General features: G+C 43.9%; 1 protein-coding gene across 2 annotated transcripts in view; it reads right to left on the reverse strand.

The window, feature by feature from the left end:
* The window catches only part of FKBP5 (FKBP prolyl isomerase 5), a 90,882-nt gene that overhangs the window by 10,760 nt on the left and 54,361 nt on the right, over positions 1-25,761 (reverse strand). For both annotated transcript variants that reach the window (XM_087817357.1, XM_087817358.1), the window contains exons 4-7: positions 19,426-19,568; positions 18,380-18,494; positions 8,020-8,176; positions 2,285-2,375 (exon numbers count right to left, since the gene is read on the reverse strand). In XM_087817357.1, coding sequence (XP_087673483.1) covers positions 2,285-2,375; positions 8,020-8,176; positions 18,380-18,494; positions 19,426-19,568 — 506 coding nt within the window. The remainder of the gene's footprint in view (positions 1-2,284; positions 2,376-8,019; positions 8,177-18,379; positions 18,495-19,425; positions 19,569-25,761) is intronic.

Here is a 25,761-nt window from a genome sequence, read left to right on the forward strand (position 1 = left end):
GCGTCTTTAGATGGGCAGGTGAGGCCCACAGCGAAAGCCAGAGGCCCTAATTTCCCTCCCGCAGCCGGCGCCACTAAACCGCCGTATGACCTCAGCAAGCTGTTTCTCTCAAGCCTCGGTTTTTCAGCTCTAAAATGGGAACACTACTGTAGTCAAGTCAAGCTGTATATTCATGAGAATTTTTAAAATTCCAGACCATGTAGCTGTTTCTTCCACTCTGACGCAACCAGATATAATAAAGCTTCCACATTGCACTCACCTGCGGTGTACACCTGGGGAATTTCAAGGAAAACATAACTGGGGGGCAAAGCTGATGCAAAAACGCCATTTCAAAGCCCCAAATAAATGATTTCATGGTCCTCTGCTCATCTCTATTGTGCGTATCATTCTTCTCCCCCATTAAAGGTGCGAATCCTGCCCGGCCCAGGGGCTCAGTGGTCAAGCATCGACCTAGGACCCAGGAGATCGGGGTTCGATTCCCGGTCAGGGCACAAGCCCGGGTTGCGGGCTTGATCTCCAGTCGGGGGCGTGCAGGAGGCGGCCGATCAATGACTCTCTCATCATTGATGCTTCTATCTCTCTCTCCCCCTCCCTTCCTCTCTCTGAAATCAATAAAGATATACTAAAAAATAATTAAAAAATAAAGGCACAAATCCAAGACAACTGCGTTTTCATTACGAACGGCTGGATTTAGAAGGATCAGAGTCCACAGATCCGCCTGGGGTCCTTTCGGGAGAAGGAAAAGGCCATGTCTGAGGTATGTGCTGCATGGGAATTATGCAGCTTAAGTGGGTGCCTATAAACTTCTATTCAAAAGGCACCTAGTGGGGTATTCCTGGTGTTAGAGGCCCCAGCAAAGTGAAAATGAGCTACTAGTCTTTCTGGCACCCCCCCATTGCTTCTTAACAACTTAGCTCTATCATTAAAAATCTAGTAATAAGGTCCTGTGCACTTTATATTAGGTTCAGTCCTTATAGAATATAAAAATATTCTTACTATGAGGCAGAAAATTAAATCGCGCTGCCTCCAACATCGCACACCTTCACATGGTTTCAAATAAAGCAAGTGGTGTTATTCCCGGAGCAGCGACAGGTCCAGGCTCGCGGTGCGCACCAGCGGGGGTGCCTGGGAGCAAGGTCACCGGCCACGGGGGAGGAGAGGGCGCTACTTCATTAATATGGGAAGAGGCCAGTCAAGGCCCAAATAACCACCTGCTACAGATTCGCCTTTCTCTTTAACAATAAAACTCTGTGCTGTGGAGACAGCTCCGGAGGACCAGTGCTGAGCTAGCAGCCCTTCAGGAGAGCGCCGGTCACGGCGAGAGCGCATCTGCTCCGGGGGTGTGAAGTGTGAGGGGTATGGTCAGGAACATCGCTGTTGGGGGAGAACCCCAAAGCAGCCCTCCCCTGCCTTTCTCAGCCCGTAGTTACAGGTCTCCTTTCAAAACCGAGTAAAATATAAACAGTCACGTTTCCAGTTCACAGCTTAATGCACAGACCTGGAGGGAGCACTGGAAATAAGAAAGGCACACAAAATGCAGGGCTCTGGGCTCTCAGGACGGTGGGCTCCGGTGACTGATGCAAAGGGGACTCGGCTGGACAGGACGGAATGCCCAGCTCGGCATCTGCTTTGCGTTTGCCCAGTGAGGCTGCTGCTGGCGGCTGCCGGAGGCAGGCCTGAGATGGAAATACACTCGAGGAGGCACGCTGTTTCTGGAACTCAAGGCAATCAACAAACTCTTTTTTTCTACTTGGACAGATATGGGAAAAAAAAGGCCTGGGGTTAGCAGGTTTGTCCTTGTGTTCCTCGTCACAGAGGCTGGTGGCCCATTTTTGGATAATAACTGCACTTTTTGGATAATAACGTGGAGCCACAGTGAGGGCCTCTTCACCACTCCTGAGAAGGGTACAACCCGTTCAGCACTGGAAAACTGTGCCCCCTCCCCCAAGGAGCTGCTTGGCAGAACGTGAACCTTTTTGTCTTCAACCCAGGAAAAAAGTACAAAAAGAACAAGTCTAGGAACAAATAGGGAACAAGTCTTGGATTCTACCCAAAAAAGTACAAAAAAGGGCTGACACATAGGAACAAAATCAGAACACTGCGCTCCTTAGCTGTGATCAGCTGTGCGGGCTCAGGGGTCCACACTCCAGAGGCAGTCAGAGACAAGAGACAACATGCACGTAACACCAGCGACCTACCCCACCTGGCAATACATTCTCTAATTCACAGGAAGCGGATGGAGAAGAAATCTACCACGATTTCAGAGAAGTTGGTATTTTCTCACCTTTTCGAAGCTCTTAAGTGTAACTTCATATATAAGCTCAGCATTAGGTTCAATGCCAAATTTAGGCTTCCCTGCCTCTCCAAAACCATATCTGAAATGGAGAGTAGAAAAATAAAACTTCACAAGAATTGGTGTATTTCCAGGCACTTCCTTCGGTACTTTGCGGCATCACATCAGCGCAGAGCTATTGTCTGCGAGACCCTGAAGACAGACCAGATGCTGAGAAGACCCAGTGGCAGGTGCCACTGTGCAGCTGTCAAGAACCAACTGGACCGAGCTCTCTCCTCCTTCACGTTCATGTGTAAGGCAACACCCGTGCTCCTGGGCCCGCTTGCTTAATGCGGCCTTAAATGTCACAGCCTTTTTCCCTGCTTGATTTTCTACCTAGTTCTTTTTATAAAATAGCCATCATTTGGCTATCAGGACCCCTCCCTGAAGCTTCCGCAGCAGGAGGACAGGGAAGGCGGGCACTGTCATCGCTACAGTGCTGTTCCTTAGAGGTGTGTTTTAATAAGCTTTCAACTCAAAAGTGCTGTCTCCTCTAACAGCCCCACTTCCAGTCAGATGAATGGGAGGAAGGGCTCACACAGCAGGGAAAAAAATGTATTTTCGCAGTATTTCTTCAATAGTTTTAAAGAGCACATTAGAAAATACAAATGACATAACAAATATATGACCAAAAAGAACAGCCCTAGCAAGCTCTAACCCTCATAAAAGAAACACTCTTGCCCTGGCCGGTGTGGCTCGGTTGAGTGCCATCCTGTGCACTGAAAGGCCACCGGTTCAATTCCCGGTCAGGGCACATGCCTGGGTTGTGGGCTCGATCTCCAGTCAGGTGGGTGCAGGAGGGAACCGACTAATGCTTCTCTCTCACATCAGTGTTTCTCTCTCCTCTTCTGTCTCTCTCTACAAATCAATAAAAACATACTTGGAAGAGAAAAAAAAAAGGAATACTCTCACAGCTCTGTGGCTCTCACACTGTAAATGCTACACCTTTTAGCCAAAACTTACTGAACAAAATCACTGCACACATATAAATCTGTTTTTTTGGATCATGCAGGGTTTTTAACAAATGCAAGGTGTTCGGGGACCACACGTCTACCAGAATGAAGTTCTGGCGGAGCTTTATCTGTCTGGTCAATGGTTTCTCAGCGGTTAACACGGGTGGGGGCCCTTTTTCTGCCAAGGGCCATTTGGATATCTATAACATCATTTGCAAGCCATACAAAATTATCAACTTAGAAACCTGCTTGCTATATTTGGTCAAACAATTAACTCACCCCTAATGTGATGGCTGGAACCGCTTCTCTTTGCTGAGGCCTTGGCAGGGCCAGACCAAATGATTTCACAGGCTGTATATGTTTAGGACAACGCCCATTCGGAAAGCGTGCCCTGGAAAGCGAGTCTGTTCTCATCTGTTTCAAGTCAGACTGCTCTTTAATATATGGAAGGACAATGCAAAAAACTTAGTAAACCCAAACTTCCAGGCTACGGGCTGAAAGATGCCAAACCAGGTCGATGCTAACGAATTTTCTGTGGGGCAAGCGGACCTGGGTGCAGATACACGAACCTCGCTCCTTGCCCTGCTGTCTGCCCCTTGCCTGACTTTCCCCGGAGGAAATCGAGGGCCCATTCACCTCCGCTGTTCCACGAGTGAAGGGAGCTGGGCAGCGCGAGGCACTGGCGGCTGGCAGGACTGGGCTGTGGCAGTCATGACAGCCGGGCAAGGGTATCTTCAGCAAAGAAATGAGCGCGGGCGTAATTACCAGCGGCCAATTTTAGGGAGTGGTGACTAGCTCTACCTGAGCCTTCAGACCTACGTATCTGCTATTTTGTTTCTGCCAGCTGGTGAGTGAAGAACATTCCGTGACTGCTGGGAACCAGGCTGGTGGGTGAGCCCCTGCTGCGCGTGTTTACGGGCAGCATGTTATATTTGGAGCCCTGTGCTGAACAGGTACCGACCCAACAGATGATGTGGCACATGCCTCAGACCAGTGACATTTGGCAACGCGTAAAGATGGGTTTGTCACAACCAGGGAGGCGCTAGTGGCATCTAGTGGGTATAGACCAGGGATACTGTTGAACACCCTACAATGCACAACAGTCCCCACAACCAAGAAACATCCAGCCAAAGATGTCCACGGTGCTGAGGGTGAGCAAAGCTGCCTCAGAGGACGCGCGGGCAGCGAGCGGGCTCGCGGCTCGGGTCGGGGGGCGCCAAGCTGTCCTGGCCTTGCCCAGTGGGGGTGAGGAAGGCTGGGGAGGGGCATCATTCCTGTGGCCTCTCCCGGGTTCGGATGGGAGCTTCCGTGCGATGCGCGTGGACACAGCGTCCGGGAGGAGCGTCCGGCCTGACGCGCGTGTTACTCGGGGAGCTGTCTGCCTGGCGCTGCTCGGGCCGGGCCCGCAGACGCGGACGCCACGAGTGGAACCTGGGGCCCGCCCGAGACACCCTGGGCTACAGTAACAGAAGGAAGTCATCATTAATGGGTTTCGTTTTCCTTTTCTTTTCTTTTCTTTCATTGTATCTATATGAGAAGATGGATTTTAGCTGAATATATTCCACAATAGATGTAATTCAAGCCACCATGCTGTATGCCTTAAACTTACACAGTGATGCATGCCAATTCTTTTTCAATAAAACTGGAAAAACAGACTTCTATTTGGTAAATTGGAAAGGCCACAAAGCAAATTTTAATAAATTCCAAATAAATAAAAATAAATAATAAATATAATGCTCTTGGATCACAATTCAATAAAAATAAAAATTTTAAAAGTCAGAGAAAAATATCCTCCTGGTTAGATGTCAAAATGTTAATCTTAAGAAACTACTGATGAAGGTGTACTTCAAATGAAAGAGCAGACATCAGACTCTCTGGGATACACATAAAATGGTACCTGTGGGAGCCTTCATAATACATATATTTAAAGATCCTAATTCTAACTTTATTCCTTTTGTATATACTCATGTAACAATTTGTAGTAAAGGGCTTGTTGATATACCTTGATATGTATTCACTCCCAAACACATACAAGTACATAAACATACAAATAAATAAATATGTATTAATTTGAAGTCTTTAACAATAGTTTTAAAATATAATTAAGTTAGTAATAGAGTAAATAAAACAATGTATATGCTATTAATGTTCTTGAATTAACAGTTGCCTGCAGACAGCAGAGGCACAAATAATGACTATTAATGACCATTAGCCTTCACGTGCATACAAGCGCTTGTGCCGTAAGTTCTTACCAATTGCTCCCTTTTAATAGATGAAGAAACTGAGGCTCAGAGAGAAGTGCTTCCTGAGAGTCACACAAAGAGGCAGTGTTGAGCCAGGATTTAAATTTAGACTCCGTGTGTCCCCAGAAAATGGTTTGGTTTTTGACCAGACTGCCTCATGGTTACACGCTACGGCTCCTGGCAGCCTGCTTTTGTTTGGGGTTGGTACAGGACCAAAACATAAGGACAAAGTCAAAACTAGCCACACTTAAACTAAAATGCAAAAGATAAACCAGTCACGGTATTTAAAGGAATATGAAAGATGCTGTCCTGACGAGGCGAGAGGAGAAGGGTTCTTTGGAAGCGTTCTATAAACAGCTTAGGAACACATCCCGCCAAGGAGTCTACGGAATGGAAGAGAAGGGATGCCCTGGGCCCTCAGAGAAGGAAACGCAGGGGGCAGAAGTGCCACAGAGCCCGTACGGCACCAGCCCGTTTCCAACGCGGGGACGCAGCGCTGCACGGGAGGGACGGGAGGTCGGGGGGGGGGCACACTCGCCCCCAGCACGCACAACAGGCCGGCGCCTGGGCTTTTCCACGCACCTGGACGCCGCGGCGCAGTGCGTGTTGAAGCGGCTCCTGTCGCAGAGCAGGTCCTTCACTACCTCAACATACTGACCAACGCCTTGAAAACAACATGTTCCTTTTTGACTACGCTAAATTATTTCCCCCAAAAATGTGAAAAAACGCTTACACCTAGGAATTTATGAACAGTTGTTGACTAGTTTTATGACTCAAAAGATCTGAAAAATCAACCATATGTTGTAACAGGGTTTCCTTTTTCTTGCGGTCTGAGGGTAACATGGAGAGAAAGACAGACAGCACAACAGCAAGAGCCACTAACACACTGAGGGGTTTGGTTTACGGGAGTCAGGCGCTCTGCTAAGTCCTTACGTGCATCATCTCACTCAGGTCTCCATCACTTCACGAGGCAGATGCTATTGTCCCCATTTCACAGAAGAGGAAACTAACGCTTAGGAGAGCTGAGTGATTTGCAGACGTCTACACAGCTTACTAACAAGGTTTAAGCGCTAATGGCACAACAAACAATTTAAATTTGCAAGGAACTCTTTGCATTAACATAAGGATAATTTCTCTCTGCCATTAAACTTCGGACACCTGCCTCTACAAGTGCCTTGTCAGCTAGGTTAAAATATAACAACCTGATTCATATAATATCATATGCTCACAGTGTGTACAGAACTTATCCTCAAGGAACTGAAACCTGAAAACACACATGGGACATAAATACCACTCTCTTTATATAAACCTAGAACTACTGTCATTTTGGAATGCTGGATTAAAATCAGCAGGTATTATTTAGTTACGGAGGAGAAAGCCTTCTCTATGCGTTGCTTGATTTTAAAAAGTTCCTTGTAGAAAGAGAGAAATATAGGTTCACCTGAGAGTGAACTACAAACACAGAGTGAGTGTAAATAAAACACACTGAAGTGGGAATCCAGGAGTGGGGAAAGGAGTGTGACAGAGAAAAAGAGGGCGTTAAATAAAAGGTGCCCCAGGGAAGGCTCTAACAGGTTCAAGGCGGAGAGCACTCTGGAAGGAGTTTCAGGTGAGCAGTGGGCTGGTTAAAACATCACTTGAGAGACAGGAGACGGCCGCGTCGGGGCGAAGGTAAGCATGCCGCCGATGCCCGCTGAGGCTGCACAGCAGCCCAGAATTACCCAGCGCTAAGGGCAGTTCGTCAGGATTCTTAATTCCTCAAAATCCTCCTGACTGAAATCCAAAGAGCCAGAGAGGGAGTAGACGTGAGATAAGCAGATGCACTTACAGGCAAACAGAATCAAAACGCCCTGGTTTCTCTCAAGGGTTCATTTCTCAAGATAGAAGGGTTGGATCCATGGTATAATTTTAGATCTAAAAATAATACCAAACATGTTTTCACAAGAGAGATTGTTAGTGTCTGATAGTTCTAAGCTTGGAAGTGCTAATGGGTGTCCTTATGATGGGAAAAATTTAGGGAAAAATGAGTCATCTCTGCTGCCTTTAGGTCCAGGAGGAACACTTGTTTTTTTCAGGGACTCTGTATAAGAACAGGTGGCACAAACTCAAGCGGTAATAAATCATCCCAATGCTTCTTCTACTCCCAAACCCCTGTGTTTTACTGCCTCCTGCCCAATTTAGAGAAAAGAGAGGAGGGGGCAAGAGGGTCAGGTGAGAAGTGCCGATGGCCTCCACCCTTGGCAATATGGCAAAACGAGCACCCAAAACAGCAAAGCCTGCCCGCCGGTCCTGTTCACACACAGCAATCGAGTGGACGGGCCCTAACCCTTTGTCATAGAAGGGCCAACGATTCACTCCCCCTCTAACTGCAGCCCTAGTTGATTAATTTTCCCCACTGTTAGCAGCAGCGCCCCGGGCAGTGCCAAGTGCTGAGCAAGCGAGCAGCTCCCCGTCCTTGGGGCGAGCCGGCCGTGCCGCCGGAGGTGCTTACCGGGGCCCCACGTGCAAGATGCACTGCTCTTCCCGCTGCATCTTCTCCAGCGCCTTGTCGATCCCGATGGGAATGTCGTGGTCCTCGCCCTCGCCCACGGTGAAGACCACATCTCGGCAGTCAAATGTCCTGTCGCCACAGCGGCCCTCCAGGTGGACTGCGGGGAGCAGACGGACAGACGGTCACTGGGGAACTGAGGGACGCGGCCCGTGGTCACCTGCCCTTCCCCATTTCAGCTGACACCCGAGTGGTGTGACTTGTCGAGGCCTAGGCTAGCCGGTCGGAAAACTCAAGAGCAATCATATTTCTTCCCATTTTAAGTTTAAACTTTGAATTACTGATAACCGCGACAGTAAGATAGCTCAGTGGGTAATAAAACAGTGGAAAATCGGTTTAACTTAAACCCACGAAACGGCAGAGGCTTCCTCACAGGATCAGGAAATACTACATTATTAGACAATTATCAAAATGCCAATAATTTAATATCTAGAACTGCACCTTGGCCTCGGGTGCTCGCGTGAAACAAGGAACGGCGGCCTCCCCAGCGGCGCGCAGGTGCGCAGGTGAACTCTCCTGAGTCCTAAGCTCGTCCACAAATATAGCTGAATAAAAATGGAAAACCCAAAGGCGACATCGCCAGCTACTGACACAGCTCTACCCCTTGGTGGAGAACTGAATGTAAAGTGAGGCGGAATCCATAAACGCTCGACTGTAACCTCACAAACCAAACTGCCTGCGACGTGCAGAAGTCAGCTTCTCGGGGCCCAACTCCCCCTCCACTCAGGCTCACTCATTTCCGGGGTAATTTCATGTTAGATAAGGGGCTTTTATGTTCTTTCAAGACAAAATAAGAAAAATGCATATTTTTTTTCTTGATTGATTAGCCTTCCCCCCCCCAGGATAAACAATTCTCTGAAACTTTCAACTACTTTTAACAGTAAGGGTTATTATTCATTCCTCACCATTTAGGTCTGACTCAGTAAGAAAAATCGATTGCTTGTATCACGGCACAACAACGCCATAATGTGTCTTTCGTAAGAAAATTCTTTATTCTTCTATAATATAATGGTCTAGATTAAAATGTAATGATTTCCTAACATGTTTACTTTTTTTTGACTGGTTGCTCTACTTTAGATCAATAGCTTGCTTTAGAAACTAAAAATTTTTTTTTAAAAATCACTCGTTCTGCCCGGCTGATACGGCTCAGCGTTGAGCATCGACCTGGGATCCAGGAGATGGAGATCGAGGTTCAATGCCTGGTCAGGGCACATGCCTGGGCCGAGGGCTCGATCCCCAGTGGGGGGCATGCAGGAGGCAGCCGATCAATGACTCTCTCATCACTGATGTTTCTCTTTCTCTCTCCCTCTTCCTTCCTCTTTGTGAAATCAATAAAGATATATATATATTTTTAAAAAATCACTTGTTCTGTTATACCCATTCCATGAGACAATTATTTTCCAAATACAAATCTAATTCCAACTTACTCTACTTTTGAACTACATGATCTCAAAGGTCCTGTGAAGCTCTAAAATTCTATGATTCTATAACCCCGTAATATAACTCTCAATGTAGGCGAAAAACCAGTTTCAAAGGTAATTCCCACAGTTAATCACTTGATCGCTTACTTTTAGCCTGGGCCTGAGAAATGAGAGAAACTCTGAAGAGGAAACAGCAGCTATGTATACCCTAGGGGCCACATTGTCTCAGGGGCATTCATGCCTTTCTAATTCACTAGGATTAATACCACTCTGATTTGTTCCTGCTGCAGACTTAGGATGGAGTCTAAGACGCTCTGCCAAACTAGAGAAGGCCTGACTCTCAGGGTGGAGCTGGCACAGAGGAATTTTGTCCTTTGTCCCATACTCATAAATGCTGATGATTCTATTCCGCTCACTTCTAGAATGCTCTGCATAAAATAAACGTAATCAACTTGCAATACATTGAAAGTTCTTTTGAATTGGGAAATATTTTCAAAATAAATTCAACTTTATTATTTTCAAATACATACATATACTAGAGAAGTTCAACAGAGAGTCCAAGGCTTCAGATATTTTTACTAGAGTAAATGCTGATGCTTCTAAAGAAGTTGAGAGTTCTGAAAAGTTTCCATCAAGTATTTTAAAATCTGCCCAAGAAATTCAGACCAAGGCGATGACACTTTTCATGAGAAGATCTGCTGAGTGAGCAAAGTGAGTTCCAGCCCACGTACTGTGGAAGTCCTCAAGCGCTGAGACTACCCTAGCAGCTCACAAAGGAGTTGACAAATCTTTCTGTCTGAGGTTTATTGTTAGAAGTATCTTCCTCCCTAAAAGAGAGTACATTTGTGGGGGAGGAAACTATCAGTACATTCATTGTGGTTTTTGGTTGATCAAGTTTGAATGTGTTTTCAAAACAGGAAATGCAGAGACTGCAAGGACTCCTGCCGTGTGTCACTTTCCTGGCTTGCTTCTGGGCTCAATGCATGTACTAGATATTAAAATTACATAAATAACTTCAGAAGTTCTCTTTACATGTGATACCCCATGACATTAGGAAAAAAAGACTGGCTACTAATAAACATGTTGGGAAAGATAAGCGAAGCAAGCAAGCAAAACAGAAAAGTTAGCGTCAAATGATTACGCAGGCGTGATTAGAGAAGCAAAAAATTCACTGCAGCTGGCCTACGACAATAGACGGCAGGACCAACGTTAGTAGCCACCTAATAGGAAGGTAAAAAAATTGTAATAACTTTTATAAATGCTACCTTATATATGGACTAACCTTTTTGTCTGGCAAATCTCACTCTTCTAAATTGGACCTGTGCAAGCACTACCATAAAATCTGAACCTGATAAGCTGATCTGCGTGCACACCCCCCAGTTTGTGTGCATATATAAAACCACCGCCTTTTAATATTGACGCTATCTGGAATGTTAGACGAAAGGAGGTATGGTAGCCTCAGAGAGTATAGCCCACTGATTCTTTACATCTACAAGTAGCAAAGGAGCTATACAGCTCCTTAACTGGCTTCTAAACTTGGAACACTGGTGTGACAAGTTCTACAAGACTGCTGACAAGCACTCACACACCACCTCCGAGCCACAAAAATGCATGCCTATTGCCACAGTACGGTTCCCCCTTCCTGGTGAAAGAGGCAGACATGCCCAGCTCCTACAAAGCCAGTTGCTATTTTTTAAATTATCTCAATGATTTTGCTACTAAGGAAAACTATGGCAGCTCTGGCTGTGGAAGCAACTTCTGACCTTGCATCTCTTAATGCAAATACTCACTTAATAAATATTTAATAATAACCACCATGACTCACTGGGAGCTCGGCCTCAGGAGGTCTGTTGCTAATTCCAACCAGCATAATTTACGGGAAGCAAATGATCTATGACGTGCCCACAGAGAAAAGTACATACAGGATGCTTCTACTTAGGGATTTTTTTGGTAAGGAAAGAAATACACAAGTTAAAAACGGACAACATTTTCTTTTGACTTACAAGCCTATGCAACTTAAAGGGGAGACGGAGGTCCTCCAAACCCCAAAAAGTCAAACCAAACCAAATTACTCGAGTTTAGCTATGCAGTCCGAGTGTAACCACATCAAGCGAGCCCCGGCTGCTGCAAAACATCACTTAAACTGGAGCTCTGACTTATTGTTCTGACTGCCCTGGAGCAATTTTGTTTTGAAGAGCACAGAACACCCTGTTCTGAATGTGGCTGGCACATGAACTCAATGTGCTGACAGCAATTTGTACTCCGATTAAAACGTGTGTGTGTGTGTGTGTGTGTGTGTGTGTGTGTGTGTGTACTGCAGTAACAAAAACTGGAATGTAAAAACTGTGTAATTTGTATTTTAGGAAGCAAAAGTGAGAGAAAGAGGCTCCACAACCTAAAAATAAAGTGCTGTAAACGCTCCAGCCTAAAGAGTAGCTCTGGTGAGCGTCTGTTTTCCCTTCTCTAATTATAGTTGCTGGTGTCTGATAGCTTTGCACTCATTCCCAAAACAATTACTGGGTCATGGGGATCTAAATGGGAATGTTGTAATAGCATTACTACTAGGCAAGATCGGCTATTTGGCCGGAGAAAACCAGGTTGTGACAGGTTACTCCCACTTGCCAAGGGTTTTTTCCTCTGCTGCCTAATTCATGCCAAATGAGCTTCTCTCTGTCTGTGTCTCCTGCCTAATAGAGCAAGAGCATCCAGGAGACAAGGGATCTTAATGGCCCCCTGAGAAGGCAAACGAGGAAGCAGAGATGGATTTCTAAAATCAGAGAGCATATTTAATCACTGATTAGAAGAGAAACTGTTCCCACTAGGCCTGGTGATCTGTTTGGGGGCAAACTGCCTCCCTTCTTCCTCTGCACCACTCTGTACTATTCCAGATGAACAAATATCACTGTGAGGTGGCTTATGAAACTGAGGGACAGATGCTAACTGACAGCAGGCCTGGAAGCTGACTGCTTGAGTAGAATAACATTTATACGGCTGACATATATCTCAGCCTAAACAGAAGCACATGCAGAGCAATCAATTCTACACCAACACAAACCTTCGCCACTCTGCCCTTTACACGGGTTAGCAGTTTCATCAGACCTGGATCCCAGACCCAGTTTGCCAGTAAACAATTGTGGCTTTGAGCAAGGTAATTTAAATGATCTGACTCAGTTTCTTCATCTACAGAAGAGGGGAAATAATATTAGCTAACTCATAATTGTTCAGAGGATTCAATTAAGTACTGATTAAAGCTTCTGGCCCAATACCTGGTATTCACTCGTTCTTTACGTCAGGGTGTCTACTACGTGAAAACACTGTGTTACGTACGGATACAGAGATGAACTCAGCGAATATTAGCTATTACTTTCCTGTAAGGTAAATTATACCAGATAAAACATGCTTTAGAACTTGGTAAAAGAAACCAACCAATGGCTTCACAGAGAGGGCTGTCAAAATGTGAAAAAAACGTAAAAGTAGGCAAAGGCAGTGTCTTCTGCTCCTTTGTACCTCACAGTGCCCAACACACAGTTCAGGGCCAGAAAGTAAATATTTATTTAATGAGTAATCTGAAAACAGGACAGTAGGGGAAATGGTAGTAATTTTCACTCATCTATGGAATTTCCCTTGTTGATATATTAGTCAGTATTCCTATTTTCAATAAGTTCTAAGAGCTATTTAAATTCTTTACTGATATGGAGCTTTTGTTTTTTAATACTACAATAAAATAAATGATCCACTGGCTGGATTTTTAAATAACAAAAATACTATTTTCTACTAAGATTTCACTCTACCTTAAGACTTAAAGATACCTTTTCAGAAGGAGTTATATAAATCCAAAATATCTGAAAGAATAAACACGGTTCATTTTAGACCAAATGACACAGGACATTATTTTACAAAAACACGTAATAAAATGGTTTTAAGAATTTGCTCTCTTACTAGACAAAATTTGGCAGGACATTCATAAATACTTCAAAAGCATATGAAAAACCAAACTAAAAAAACCTCGAGCTCTATCAGATCTTAACATGGGCATACGTGAAATCTTTCCTCTATTTTCAATTTTTGGTGCCATTTTGTTTATGGTGTTTTATTTACGAAGAGCAGACAGCTAGATTTTTGCTGTCATTTTGCACTTATGAGAATTCCACCTCTACTTTTTTGTAATCACTGGTACGATCTGTTTTACTCCTACCATCTTATTTTAGGTTTTTTATATAGTGTTTTCTTGTTATTTTTCCTTTATTACTTGTGCTGCATTGATCCAATTTTCCTTGTTCCTCTACTTCCCTGCTCCCCACTGGGTGGGTCTGGAAGTTCTATAGGCGATTCTTACTAGTACCTAGAATTAAATTTTAAACAAATTATTTCAAAGTATATATAATTTTATCAGTATTAACAATTAATCAGCATAATCTCTCCTGGAATAAGAACATTATTTTAGCCCGGCCGGGCGTGGCTCAGCGGTTGAGCGTCGACCTAGGATCCAGGCGATCCCGGTTCAATTCCCGGTCAGGGCACAGGCCCGGGTTGTGGGCTCGATCCTCAGCAGGGGGCGTGCAGGAGGCAGCCGATCAATGACTCTCATCATTGATGTTTCTCTCTCTCCCTCTCCCGTCCTCTCTCTGAAATCAATAGATATATTGAAAAAAAATTTTAAAAAAAAGAATATCACTTTAGGCAATTTTGCCTCCCCTCTCCTTTTTCTATCTGTGCCACATTTTGTTCATATGACCCAGAACCTAGCTCCAGACTGTTAAGCTATTATTATTTTAAAATATATCTTTATTGATTTCAGAGAGACAAAAGGAGAGGGAGAGAGAGAAACATCAAAGATGAGAGTCATTGATCGGCTGCCTCCCTCATGCCCCCCACTGGGGATCGAGCCCACAACCCGGGCCTGTGCCCTGACCGGGAATCAAACCGTGATCTCCTGGATCACAGGTCAATGCTCAACTGCTGACCCATGCCAGTCGGGCGAACTATTATTATTTTTAACGCTAAAGTTCCACCACTTCAGGAATCAAGATAAACATATCCAACTTCACTCCTTGGCTTTATGTTTTGTGCTGTTTTAGTATATTCTATAGTTATTATTATCATTCTTCTTTTAAAAAGGCATGCGTCTGCATGTTCCGGAAAGTTAATTTTGTCGTCATAGTTAAATGATCACTTGGCTGAGTAGAGAATTCGAGGTTGGGAATACTCATAGTCAGACACAGCGTTCGGAGCCTGGTATTTGGTATTTAGTATCCCCCACAGCAAGTCTGATGTCCTTCTGCTTCTCAGTCCTCGACAACAGCCTGTCCCTCCCCGGAAGAGTTCAACATTTTCTCTGCAGCTACGGAGTTCAGTCATTTCCCCAGGACGCATCCCGCACGGGCCACTATCAACGGCCCGTCCAGTCCTAAGACTCTTCTGTCTTCTCTACATGTTTGATTAGATGCTCGCTGTCTGTCCTTCACACATTATCTGTCTTCCCATTTTCCTTTTATCGCTTTGGTTTTTGCTCTGTGTTCTGAGATATTCTTGACTATCTTTCCTATCACGAACTCAGATTCTGCGACTTTCCATTTTGCTCTCCAACCCTTCCTCTAATTTTGACAACCATTTTCGTTTTTGTTTTAATTTTTATTTACTGATGAGAGAGGGGGGGAAACATCGACTTACTGTTCCAACATGTGCGCTTCTTGTATGCGCACTGACCAGGGACCAACCCGCAGCCTTGGTGCGTCGGGATGGCGCTCTCACCAACCCAGCCACCCGGCCAGCTTTCAAAGAGCCGGTTATTTCACTTAGGCATTTAATGTGTTAAATATCTCTTAAAACAGTAATTAGTATTTTAAGAGTTCTCTTCTATTTCTTCTTAGCTCACCTTGGTTCCTCTTTTCCACGGTATCTGCTGACCACTCTTTGTTGTCTGACCGTGGTATAGAGGAAGGATTACACGGGATGAAATGGTTACAGTTAGTGACCTAGCGCAGTGCTTCTAAGCAGCTGACTACATTTCCACGGTCCACCTTTTCCCAAACGGGGAAGGCTAACCGCAGAGGTCTCTGGGTGAGGGTCCCACAGGTATTTCCTGGGCACTGACTCTGTGCTGAGCACGTGCACAGGAAGGCTGGGGACACCTTTTCCACTGGTGATGTACGAAAAAGTTTTACTTAAGGAACAAACACTTGAGCATATTTACTGTTGTGCAGACCTGCTATTTCACCCTCCCCACATCTGTTTTAAAAGTTCAAAAATACTTGATGCCCTCTTCTATAGTCCAAGCCCTACATGTGGAGTCTTCTGAGGCAGAGCCCTATTTTATTTTAATCTGGCCTTACTACCTCTAGCCTGGGAGCAAAAGTCACAGTCAGACCCTAGGGTAGTAATTCTCAATCCTTGGCTGCAAACTAGAATCATGCAGGGGAGTTTAAAACACAACAACATAACACTCTTGTGCCTGAGAGTTCCATCTTTTGAGGTTTGAGACTTTTGTTTTAACTGGTCTGGGCTGAAGCCCGGGCATCAGGATTTTAAAAGCTCCCCAGGTGATTCTAAATTCAGCCAAAGTTGAGAACTACTACACTAGAGGTTTACTGGCCCAGCTGTCCCATATTGTTTTATAACAACCCTGAGGATTGCCCCACAGCCTGCTTTGGCTCCCTCGCGCCAGCTGCCTGTGAGCTTGGAGTTCTGCCCACGCTTGCTGAGGACGGTGTGTACCTCTGCAGAGATCTTCTCTACACCTGTTTTGGGCTGGGTTTCCTGAGTCTAGTTTACATCAGTCCAATTTCATCTAGTTTACATATTCCAGAAATTTTTCATAATTGCTGATCCACTTCCTGCATTCCCCCTGACTTCCAGCACTAATATGGACTTCTTCCTCTGTTTGGCAATCATTCCCTCTATCTTGCACGTCAGTGGGATTTGGAAAGGGAAAGGAGGTGAGAGGAAAGGGTACTCCCACAATCTGCATCCAGAGGATCACTCTTGAAATTCCCGCATTTGGAAACTGCCGCCGGTTGCCTGCGTTCTTTGCATGCAAATGTGGCTGAGAGCACTGTGAGGCAAGAGGCAAGGGAGCCACATCCAGCCAGCACCCCGATGGACTGGCTACAAGCAGTGAATTTAACAAAGCAGAGCATGTGCGAGGCCCGAGGCCCGGAGCTGGGGGAAGAGGAGCTGCTGGCTCTTCAGAGCCTTATGTCAGTCAGATTGGATTTTCTGTGAAGGCAAAGCTTAAAAGTAACAATGCAGCCCCTACTGGCATGAAACTAAAGTGCCACGACTAACCGTCATCGTAATGTCCATTAGAATACTTTAGAACATGGTGACTTTTTTAAATGAAAAAGGGACAACACTGAATAAAAATTACAAGACGGTCATCTTAATTGAGGTAAGAAAAAGCACACTGAACAGCACTTGGTAATACACTGAAGAGAATTTTCTTTCATTCCTGTAGCTCATAAACATTAGAATCCCATCGCAGCATGGTCAGGGCAGCGGGGCCCTAGACACCAAGAGGCCTACCCTGCCTGCGTCACCGCGTCTGAGGGCAGCCAACGCTCAGAGGCGAGGCCCGGACGCAGCCGGAGGGAGCCAGGTCCCCACCTCCCGACTCCTGGTCTAGGTGTTTCTCCCACATTCCACACCCAAGCTCTTCTTTATTTATTCTAAACGTACTGTAAATGATAACCACCTGAGCACTTCAACTGCAACAGTACAGTCGTTTATAACCATTTATAACCAGTTCCAATTTTAAAACTACTAATTCGGACTAATTTGCCAGACTCATAAAAATGAAATATGGGTCCAAAGTAGTATATACAACATTAGAGATAAAAAAATCAACTATTCTAGTTTACAGCTTTAAATGAACTCTTTATTTTCCAGTGAAAATGCCTTTTATAACCGTTCACGTTGCCACCTTTGTTTAGTGGCTTTTTTTCCTTAATGGAAATAGTCCTCTGTCCTCTCACAACTCCTTTTTGAAGTACTTCAGCTCAGTTAAGTGGCATCTGTCCAGCACGTATCCACGCAGAAAGCATTTAACGAGCACCAAGTGTGTGTAAGGCACTGTGGGCGATGCTGGAAACCAAGGGATGAAGAAGCTTCTAGCCCCCAAGCGCTCACTGTGAACTGGGGAAACCGCAAACGCTGATTACCAAGTTGACAAGCAGCGCACCCAGGGGTGGGCCCGATGTGCTCTGGGAGGAGGAAGGCTCAGTCAGCCAAGACCAGCAGTGTCCTCGCTCCCAAATCGGCCAATGAAAAAGTGGAAGAGCCTCAGGTCCCTCCATAAATGGCAAAGCAGACCTTGAACCCAGGTCTCTTGACATAGAACAGAACAAACACTATCATCCAATTCTGATTGAGTGAAAATGATAAACTGGTTTTTGTTTTTTTTTATCTTGATCACAGCCAGTGAGATGGGTTTCAGAGGCCTGAAGGGCACTGTAATCTACTGCTCTGTTTAGTAACTCCAGAACTAGCAATTTATATAACTTCTCTAAACTCGCTTTTCTCGTCTTGGGATAATAAATCTTACCGTCTAAGGTTATTGTGCGAAATAAATGAATAGCTACGTACAGCCACTAATACAGCTGTTGGCACACCAGAGAGTTCATGCAGTAAGAACTCCCTGGTGGACGGGATATTCTGTTCATTTTGTGACTTGGCAGAGGCTGGCACAGTACCTCGCACGCACATGGTGAGTAAATATTTACTAAATGAAATCGTTACTAAATAAGTGTTAAATTTAAAGCTATTCTTGATATATATTCAATATATTTATTTCTATAAACAAGCTTTTTAAAAAGAAATCTCCATTTCATCCACATAAATGGAACCCAACTCTTAAAGGCTCCGTTGGCTCTAGCTTCAGCGCTTACCTTCTACTGTGGCTCCTTCGTTTGGGTATGAATAGCCTTCCCCTTTCCTTTTGATTCTCCGGATAATGCCTCCATCTTCAAACAAATCCTCTCCTTTGAAATCCAGGAGCTCAATCTGGAAAGGAAAAAGAGACTTGGCTGAGAAAAGATCAAACAAAGCCAATTTAACGTACTTAAGGGCAAGGACAACTGATTCCCCTTTTCATTTTACAAGATAAAGCCCTGCTTTATATTTATCTATGCGTCTCAGTCATTAGAGGGTAGGAAGACGAGAGCGCGGCACTGTTCGGAACCTGGAAAGAACCTTCCAGTACTGCTGACGCCTGGGCCCGCATCCTGCGGGGAGCGTGGCACAGACAGACAGGAAACACGAGAACTGCTGGTGGGCCAAAAGCCAGAGCTACAAAGTGCTGGCCCCAAACTATTTTGTCTGACTTGAGACACCACCACTTTTCCATCCCAGGTTCATGGCATTCCCTTCTTAAAATGTAAGAATAAATCCTATGAAATCAGGCCTGTAATCACCTACGGGCGGATTTTCCCCAGTTACGCTGTTTCAGGTATTCCCCCCCTCAATTTTAGAATCAGGTTTGGCCAAATATGTGTAATTCAACACACGATGAATAACATACTATCTCCCCTACTGTGTCTAATGAGATCTGTGACATTTATAAACCTTTATAACATGGAAATACCTTAAAACTTGATTTAGGCATATTTCAACATTTATTTCCCACATTTCCATCCTGTCCTCTGGCCAGTTTTAATATGTCATACGCACGCCACCGACCAGAACCTTTACTCCTAAGCCTGGCCACTTGTTTATTTGGATACAACCTTTCTGTGCCAGAGACACGTTTCTAAGAAAGCACTGGCACACACCCCTTGGGTCTGTGGGAAACAATTCAAGAAGCCGAGCTCCAAAATAAATAAATTGGATCTTAATCTCAACAGCGAGTTCAGCTCCTCTTCCCACTGCCTGCTGCTTCAGAACCAGCACCAGAGCGGAGCAGATGCTAACAAGGGAGCATCACACACATACTTGCCTCAAAAAAGAGAGTTGCATTCGAGGGAATTTTGGGGACACTGCCAGCCGAGCCATATGCATACTCTGGTTTGCACAGTAAGTGGCACATCTCTCCTTTCTTCATGGTGGCCACCCCAATGTCCCATGCCTTGATAACTTGGCCTAAGAGAAAGAAAAAGGTGAGAGGCTGAAACTGCAATTATGTTAGGTACTAAGTCTTGGTTTGCTCATGTGGGGCTTAGCACAAGTGACTCCATTTTGGACGAACTGTCTCTTTTTTAACAAAAGCTATAGCCATATTTTAAAAGATTTAATTGTCATAACAACAAAAGTTGAGACAAATTTCCAACTCTTTACACTACACACTCAGGTAGGAAGGGTTACAAAAGAACTCAGGAGCCCGGCCAGCGTGGCTCAGCAGTTGAGAGTCGGCCTAGGATCCAGGAGATCGCGGTTCGATTCCCGGCCAGGGCACAGGCCGGGGTTGCGGGCTCCAACCCAGGAGGGGCGTGCAGGAGGCAGCCGGTCAATGCTTCTCTCATCATTGATGTTTCTCTCTCTCTCCCTCTCCCTTCTTCTCTCTGAAATCAATAAAGACATATCTTTAAAAAAAAAAAAAAACAACTCAGTAAAAGCTCCACACTAAGAAATAAATTAAAAAAAAATTTTTTTTGAGGGCTACCAGAAGATACCCTGCTGAGGGGGACAAAAATACCTATTTCCCAACTGCTCAAAGATTAAGTCTGAAAAGCGGCAGTAACATAATCTTTGAAATGCAGCAGGGTTGCAGTTGCTACTTAATTTATAATTTCAACCATAATAATAAGTGAGTATTTTCTAGGCAGGAATGAAACAAAAAAAGTACAGAAAGTGGAATTTGCCCTGTCCAGGTAGCTCAGCAGATTACAATGTTGTCCAAGGTTGCAGGTTCGATCCCCGGTCAGCACACATACAAGAATCAACCAATGAATGCACATATAAGTGGAACAGCAAATTGACATTTCTCTCTCTCTCAAAATCAATCAATAAAATTTAAAAAAAGAAAGAAAATGGAATTTGTCCTAAGGAAGCTTATAATTTAGTCGGGTAGAGAAAACCACCACCAAGAAACAACCAGAGAGGAATCAACTGCATAAAAGAGCCTATAAAACAAAGCCTGTTATTATTATTTTTTTTTTTTTAAAGAAAAACAAAATGGTATGTGTCCTTTTGTCAAATCACAGGAAATACAGAATTCAGGAAAAAAATGTTTTTGGCCTAATTCTAGGAAACTAAAAGTTAATCTTACTGCTCAACTGTATAGAACTCTATTAGCCTATGGAATCTTATCTTAAAATAAGCAGTCTCAAATCCTTTGGGAAACAATAGAAGATTAAGGTGCTATGTCAATCAAAAACTTAAGTATTCAAAGTGGGGTCAGGTAAACAATGAACCCCAGAGGAAGTGAATTCCGAAGAGAGCTGATATCTTGGACTGAGAGCTGGTGGCAGGATGTTAGAAGAAGGGAAACCCTATACTGAGGTATGTAAAAGGGGAGGGATAAAGCATTCGAGCCTCATGACTTCAGCTTAGTTTTCAGTATCATAACTCTTCAAAATATCAGATACACTTATTTTAGTTAAAAATTTATATAATAGCCCTAGCCAGTTTGGCTCAGTGGTTGGAGCATCAACCCTTGGACTGAAGGGTCCTGGGTTCGATTCCGGCCAAGGGCACATACCTCAGTTGCAGGCTTGATCCCTGGCCCAGTTGGGGCGCGTGCAGGAGGCAACCAATGGATGTGTCTCTCTCACATCGATGTCTCTCCCCCCCCCTTCCACTCTCTCTGAAAAGCAACAGAAAGAATATCCTCAGTAAGGATTAAAAAATTTTATATAATATACGCCTATTATTAAAACACAAGCAAAAGATTAAAGGCCACCCATTTCCTCCTTTTAAGAAGCACTGTTATGTTTCTTTTGTATCTTTCCAGTTTGTGCTGTTGCTTTTTAAAAAAATTAAAACACAAATGACGCCATACTCTACATTCAGTTCTGAACCGCTTCTTTATATCTAACAGACGCTCCTTGACTTATGACAGGGTTACGCACGGATAAACCCATTGTGTGCTGAAAACACCGTAAGTCGCAAATGCACTTAATGCACATGATAACCTATGGAATACCACAGCCTGGCCCAGCCAGTTGCTGCTGACTGCGTAATGCTTCTCTACGTCGTAAGAAACTGTAAGTCAACCCTCCGTAAGCCAAGGACCCTGTATCTTGACCTTTCTCCGTCGATAGAAAAGATACTATGCATTTCAGAGGTTCACAGTGCAGGCTGCTTGAACCTCAGGCGGCCTGGATTTCAATACCAGGTCTGCCCCTTACTAGCTGTGTGACCTTGCGCAAGTTATTTCATTTCTGTGCCTCAGGCCTCAACTGCAAAATAATAGATACTAACACCTGCCATCATAATAGTACCAGCTGTATAGCTATTGTGAGAATTATTAAACACTGTGTGAGATCTCGCATGGTATAGCGCCTGGCATGCAATACGCACATACACGGAGAACATCACCACCATGGTGCGAAATACAGACAGGCCAATCTTGTTCTCAAGGACTGCAGTGCCCCAGTCCCTCTCCTAGTGAGAAATGTGACCAACGGTGCTCTAACAAGGCCATCTGTCCGCATGTTTGCCTACTCTGTGCAAGTTTATTTGGAGAGTAAATGCCTGGAAGTACAAAGGTTATGTGCATTTTCCAGTGGATAGATATTGCCCAACTGCCCTTCTAAAATGGCCACATCAATTTACACGCACACACACGGCTCTACTGTGAAAAGAGCCCCAGACCATCAAAAGAAACGTAGAGTGCGCTGAACAGGCTGCTTTCCTGTCGCTGGTGCTCTTCAAAGACTGTTATGTTTTAGGGTGGGCCAGTGAGAACACTTGTTTTAAACTATCAACTGACATTTTAAGACAAATACATTACACAGCCCTTCTGAAAAATCTTTATATTGCGGGGGTCCTACTGTGCATTTGTTCAAGACATTTAGCCAGTTACCGAGGAGCAAAGGTCTGCCTGGGCACTAAGAATACGAAATGGCCACCCCTCTGCCTTCCAAGGGACAGGCGTGCCGTGTGGCCAGCGCAGGAGGAAGACACGTGGGGTTTTTCTCTTCTCTTTTTAAAACAAAGCCTGGTAGACGCTGAAACAGTGTAAATATGGGGTATCTGCCTTGGGGTGAAGGTTGGTGTCATCAGCAAAAGCTTCATTCATAGGCGGTAGGTATGCTGGGCCTTGGAAGCTGGGAACATCAACCTGTCAATCGAATCCGCAGGCGCCGCACGCTGAAGAAATCACGCCTGTGCCTTTGCTCTCCCGCTCACTTGAGAACATGAGAGCTTCTCGGACCCGCAAAGCACACGCAGGACAGAGCCGGAATGATACGGACGCAGGTGTGTTTCTAGAATCGCCAACATTAGGACCCTTTTCCTAAAACGCATTTTCCCTTGATAAAAAAAAATAACACATCTTCATTATAGAACTATTGGGAAGTGTGGAAGGGCAGAGAGAACACAATAAAAACCTCCGAAACCTCAGCATCTGGGGTAAACTGTCCAGTTCTCGAACCTCCGAAACCTCAGCATCTGGGGTAAACTGTCCAGTTCTCGAACCTCCGAAACCTCAGCATCTGGGGTAAACTGTCCAGTTCTCGGTTCATTTCCTTCAAATTATACAGGGTGGGGCAAAAGCAGGCTTACAGTTGTTTGTACGGATGGTGGTGATAAATAATGCATAATAATACAAGAGTAAACTGTTTCGTGTACTCACAACTGTAAACTCACTTTTGCCCTACCCTGTATATGCAGACTTTGTTTGCAAAGTAAGTTTTAACATTCTTAAAATTCTGGTCATAGTTTATTTGGTTCTGTAGTTTGCTCTTTATTTCATATTACATGAACATTTTCCTTTTAAAAGATAGTATCTGAAAACATTACTTTTATTTTTTAAATTTTATTTTTTTCCATCACCATTTATCCCCCCATACCCTCTTCCACCTCCCCCTTCTCCCCCCAATCATATTTCCAAGAGTTCTCTTTTATTTTTCCCTTTGTTGCTCAATCCCCCCCCCCCAGCGAGCTGTCAGCCTGCTCTTTATCTATGAGTGTGTCTCTATTTTGCTTGTTAGTTCATGAAAACATAACTTTTAACAACTATATACTATTTCACCTTTTGGATATACCATAATTCCATTACTCCCGTTAACGAACATGTAGGTTGTTTGTTGTTTTTTACTATTACAAAGTTTCAGTGAACAGTTTTTGACCTAAATCTTCATGTGACTTTTTTTGCAAGTAAAAAGCTCTTACCTGACACAGGACTGTGGTTAGTTGGTTAATTAATTAATTTTAAAATATTTTAAAGTATTTTTTTATTTTTCAGTTACAGTTAACATACTTTATATTAGTTTCGGGTATGTAACATAGCAGTTAGACATTTATATAACTTACGAAAGGATCCCCCTGCTAAGTCTAGTACCCACCTGACACCATCCAGTTATTACAATATTATTAACTAATTCCCTCTGCTGTGCTTCACATCCCTGAGACTGTCTTTATAGCTGGCAATCTGCACGTCTTAATCCCTGCCCCCTTTCACCCATCTCCCAACCCCTCTCTGTATCTATGAGTTTGTTGGTTCATTTATTTTTTTAGATTCCACTTATATAAGTGAAATCATATGGCATTTGTCTTTCTCTGTCTGCCTTATTTTACTTCACATAATACTCTCTAGGCCCATCCATGCTGTAGGTGGTAAGATTTCATTCTTCCTTCATAGCTGAGTCATACTCCATTGTATATATGTACCGTCTCTTCTTCATCCGTTCATCTATTGATGGATATTTAGTTTGCTTCCATATCTTGGATATTGTACATGGTGCTGCAGTGAACTCAGGGATGCATATGTCTTTTCAAATTAGTATTTTGGGAAATAGCCAGAAGTGGAATTCCCGGGTCCTGTGTCTCTTGATATAGCCATTGTTTTAGTCTATTTTGCCTGGTTTAAGTGTTGCTAGCCCACCCTGTTTTGTTTCCATTTTCAGGAAATACTCTTTCCATCCCTTTACTTTCAGTCTATGTGTGTCTTTTGATCTGCAGTGAGTCTCTTATAGACAGCACATATATGGACCTTGTTTTCTTATCCATTCAGCCATCCTATGTCTTTTGATTAGGGCATTGAACCCATTTATATTTAAAGTAATTACTGATAGGTATGTAGTTATTGCCATTCTACTGCTCATATTTTTTATTCTTTCTACTTCCTCCTCTTCTTCTAGAAACCCCTTTAACATTTCTTGTTATACTGGTCTGGTAGTGATGAACTCTCAGCTTTTTCTTGTCTGGGAAGCTCTTTATCTATCCTTTGATTCTAAATGATAGCTTTGCTGGGCCAGGCCAGCATGGCTCAGCGGTTGAGCATCGACCTATGAACCAGGAGGTCACGGTTCGATTCCTGGTCAGGGCACATGCCGAGGTTGTGGGCTCCATCCCACCAGGGGGCATGCAGGAGGCAGCCGATCAATGATTCTCTCATCATTGACGTTTCTATCTCTCTCTCCCTCTCCCTTCCTCTCTCTGAAATAGATTAAAAATATACATATTTTAAAAATAAATAAATGAATGATAGCTTTGCTGGGTAATCTTGGTTGTAAATCCTTGCTTTTCATCACTCTGAATCTTTCTTATGGAGCTCCTTTATAGGTAACTGCTTTTCTCTGTCATTAACCTTTGGCATTTTAATTATGATGGGTCTTGCTTGGTGTGGGCCTCTTTGGATTCATCTTGTTTGGGACTCTCTGTGCTTCCTGGCCTTGTACGTCTATTTCCTTCGCCATGTTAGGAAAATTTTTCATCATCATTTCTTCAAATAGATTTCCAATTCCTTGATCTCTCTTCTCCTTCTGATACCGTTATGATGCAAATGTTGTTACATTTGATGTTATCCAGAAGCCCCTTAAAATATCCTCATATTTTTAAATTCTTTTTTTCTTTTTGTTGTTCTGACTGGGTGTTTTCTGCTACCTTGTATTCCAAGTCGCTGATTCAGTCCTCTGCTTCATCTAATCTGCTCTTGATTCCCTCTAATGTATTCTTCATTTCAGTTACTGCACCCTTCATTTCTTACTGGTTTTTACTTCTCTACCTCTTTATGTGTCCTATTCTCTTTGTTAATATTCTGAGTTCACTGAACATCCTTATAATCAGGGTTTTGAACGCTACATCTGATAGATTCCTTGTCTCTATTTTATTTTTCTGGAGTTCTGCCCTGTTCTTTCATTTGGAACAGGCTTCTTTGTCTCATTTTGGC

This window comes from Miniopterus natalensis, chromosome 5 (assembly GCF_054644295.1).
Source record: "Miniopterus natalensis isolate mMinNat1 chromosome 5, mMinNat1.hap1, whole genome shotgun sequence".
Lineage (NCBI taxonomy): Eukaryota > Metazoa > Chordata > Mammalia > Chiroptera > Miniopteridae > Miniopterus > Miniopterus natalensis.